Here is a 3,284-nt window from a genome sequence, read left to right as displayed (position 1 = left end):
GCTCATTATCTCTACTCTGTAGGCGGTTGGGATGGGACTGAGCCAACCCTTGGCCTGGCCCACATGGCGAAGCAGCACAGCTGGGCCATGAGCCCCAGCCTGGGCACAGGCTCAGCCCTGTGCCCCTCCAGCCCAGGGATTGGGGAGCACACCCTGTCCCCAGAGTGTGGGCACTGCCTGGCACACGGGCCCTGGAGCTGGGCCTGGCATGCTGCAGCCTCCCCCTGCAGCAAGTGTTTAAAATAACCCCAGCGACGCCAGAGCTGCGTCACGGGTTGTTCTGCTCTGCTCCAGCTCAGCCCTCTCTGCGCTCGTGTGGGAATACTTGGCCCTGCTCCCTGCCAGGAAAGGCCTGGGCCAGCATCACCCTGGGAGCAAAACCAGTGCCCAGAGAGCGAGAAAGCACTGCAGGAGAGGTGCAGTGTGTGTGATCCCATCCCTGTGTTTGGGAATAACTCCCTGCAGAGGAGTTTACCATGGCAGGGAGGGGCTGCAGGCAGGGGCTGCCCAGGGCACAGGTGCAACCTCAAATGGGCCACCTGACCTGTGTGCTTGGGGGTCCAGGCCCTCACTGTGGCTCAGGCTCCTCTGTCTCTGTGCTGGATGCCATTCCCAGGCCCTTGGCATTGCTGGGGTGTCGCACTCAATGACCCTCGTGTGGTCCCTTCGAGCTCAGGATGTGCTGTGATTCTCTCCCCGTGCCCTGCAAACAGCTCTTTGCTTTCTTGCTGTGAAGCTGAGGGAGGCTCAGGTTTGCCTGAGGTATTGCTCCCACTTCCACCCGTGGGAGATACCGTGTCCCCACCAGCTCCCTCCTCCTGGCACGGTGACCACGGAGTATTTTGGAAAGTGTTAGAGGCAGCAATGAGTCACACACAGCTGCAGTGCCTGGCAGGCCTGGCTGGCCCTGGGCCACCCCTGAGGGCAGCTCAGGGCTGTGGGCTGACCACCTCCCCCTTTTTGTCCCCAGCATCTCCAGCAAAGAGCTGACCGAGCTCATCGAGCGCCTGCAGAAAAATGCTGACCAGGTGGAGAAAAACATCGTGGAGACTGACTCCCGAATGCAAAGTGTGAGTGAGCCCCCTGGGCCCCCACGGCCTCCTGCCCCAGGCCTGGGCAGCGATGGTCTGTAATGAGGGATGCTTGGGGTCCCCCTGCTCAGGGGAAGAGGGTGGAGGAGAAAGGGCCTGAACCATCCTCCTTTTCCCAAAGGCTGTGATGCATCCTGAGGCGATGCAGCCTCCCAGCCCTTCCTCAGGGGGCCAGGTTGGATGAGGCTCTGGGCAACCTGGGCTAGTGGAAGGTGTCCCTGCCATGGCAGGGGGGGGAAACTAGATGGTTCTTAAGGTCCCTTCCAACCCAACCCATTCCAGGACTGTGGTTCTACAGTAGGCAAGGGGAAAGCAGAAGTCATGGCTGGAGGATGGGAGATGCCAAGTTCCTGCCCATCGCCATTGCCTGGGGACAGCGCGGTGGGGTGACCTCTTGGACAGTGCTCTCCCTGCCCTGGTGACCCCTGCCCTCCCCACTCTGCCCAGGACCTGCACAAGATCAAGGCGTGCCAGCTGGCGCAGTACAAGGACCTGACGGCGCAGAAGCTCAGCGAGTCCGACAAGCTGCTCTACGTGCTGGACGGCGACGCAGCCATCGCCCGGCACATGAAGCATCCCCAGGGGGACATGATCACAGAGGAGTGAGTACCAGTGGGACACTCACCCAGAGCCTTTTGGGGAGACACACTTCTCCAGGGGCTCTGCTCAGCTCCTGCCTGCAGCGAAGGGCTCACTGAGGGCTCCTGTGCGTCCCGAGTGGTGCTAAGGTGTGTAACCCACAGTATTCATGGGCACACGGAGAGTGAGGGGGCTGCACACTGCAGGGTGGCATGGACCATGCTCTCCCCCAGCACCAGCCTGTCCTGAGCTCACAGCTACAGCACAGGCACCTCTGTCCTCTCCCTCCCCAGCCATTGCTGCTGGGACAGTGTCCCCCTCCGTGGGAGAGGATCACCTACAGCTCCCAGTGCTAACGCCAGACCATGCCCTGTGCTGCATCCCAACCCTCATCCCTCCCTTCCCGCAGCATCCGGCAGCTGAAGGAACGAGTGGCAAACCTGCGTGTGAAACACAACCAGATCTACAACTTCCCCCTGCAGCACATCGAGCCCCAGCTCAACTGGACAACAGTGATCGAGGAGAAACAGGTACCAAGGGGCCACCAGTGCCACTGCTTGGCCAGCACCAGCTGAGCAGGACCTTGTGCAGCTTCTCGTGGAGAAACAGGCTCTTGGAAAACTTCTGGGCAGCTTTACACTGGGAGCAGCAATCAGTGTGGGAAGGAGGGGGGTGCTGGGTGGCCAGGGAGGAGCAGAGGTGATGGGACAAGGCCAGTTGCTGTGGCTCGAGGTGGCACTGGTCTCTGCCTCAGCATTCCCAGTCACCACCTGCTTTGGGCTCTACTCTACGGTCCTCATTTTTTATTTTATCCCATTCCTCACATTCTTCCAGCCAGAAAAGGGTTAAAGCCCCCAAACCAGCTTCCCCCTGGCACAGCCAGTTTCACCCTCTGGACACCCATACACTGCAGACTCCATGAGGAGTTTCCTCGGTCTTGGCCACCTCATCCCATTCCCCTATCGCTGACCCCAACTCCTGTGCTCCACAGGATACACTAAGCAACAAAGGCTTTGGGACTGACCTGCCACTAGTCAACAGCCAAGTGGAAGAGCACAACATCTTTCACAACGAAGTCATGGCCATTGGGCCACACATCGCCAAGGAAGGCAGCCAGGTCAGCTCTCCCCCCATCCCTGTCCCGAGCTGGGGGTGAAGGTAAGGGCATCCCACCACCCGAGCTGCCACAGCCTGGAGCAGGCTGGGTGGGTGCACAGACCCACACCTAGCCCCAGAGCTCAGCATCCTGCACCAGCTCTAGCCACACCAGAGGCAAATCCAGTAAACCACATTGCCCTGCATCGTGAACCCTCTGCACCCCTGAGCCTCTGCCAGGGCCCCACTCTCCAGAGACTGCTCCTAACCCCTGCCTTGCTTCTCTTTGTTACCAGGAATATGCAAACGACTTCCAAGCCAAATACCAGAAGCTGCTGGTAAGAGAGCCTGGGAGGGCAGAACCCTCTCTCGGGTCCCTTGCAGGGATGGGGGGAGCCAGGGAGAGAAGCTTTGGGCTGACTCTGTCTGTGCTCCCTCCCAGGCTGGTTCCCAGCAGCGGCAGCAGGATCTGAACTCGCTGCAGGACTACATGCAGCGCTGCACCAACAAGCTCTACTG

The 3,284-nt window shown here is 60.2% G+C and overlaps 1 protein-coding gene across 1 annotated transcript in view; it reads left to right on the top strand.

Annotated features, from left to right (window-relative positions):
* Positions 1–970: 970 nt before the first annotated feature.
* Positions 971–3,284, top strand: part of PPL (periplakin) — a gene marked incomplete at its 5' end in the record, with an annotated part of 15,445 nt that continues 13,131 nt past the window's right edge. The window contains 7 exon segments of the mRNA XM_009075607.1: positions 971–1,070; positions 1,539–1,693; positions 2,080–2,200; positions 2,662–2,787; positions 3,062–3,103; positions 3,208–3,281; positions 3,283–3,284. The exon segment at positions 3,283–3,284 is cut by the window's right edge and continues 74 nt beyond it. Of these exon segments, the coding sequence (XP_009073855.1) occupies positions 971–1,070; positions 1,539–1,693; positions 2,080–2,200; positions 2,662–2,787; positions 3,062–3,103; positions 3,208–3,281; positions 3,283–3,284 (620 nt within the window).

The sequence above is a fragment of the Acanthisitta chloris genome, unplaced genomic scaffold, assembly GCF_000695815.1.
Source record: "Acanthisitta chloris isolate BGI_N310 unplaced genomic scaffold, ASM69581v1 scaffold3400, whole genome shotgun sequence".
NCBI classification, from domain to species: Eukaryota; Metazoa; Chordata; class Aves; order Passeriformes; family Acanthisittidae; genus Acanthisitta; species Acanthisitta chloris.
The sequence above is the reverse complement of the archived record's forward strand: the minus strand, read 5'-3'. Positions and strand labels throughout refer to the sequence as shown.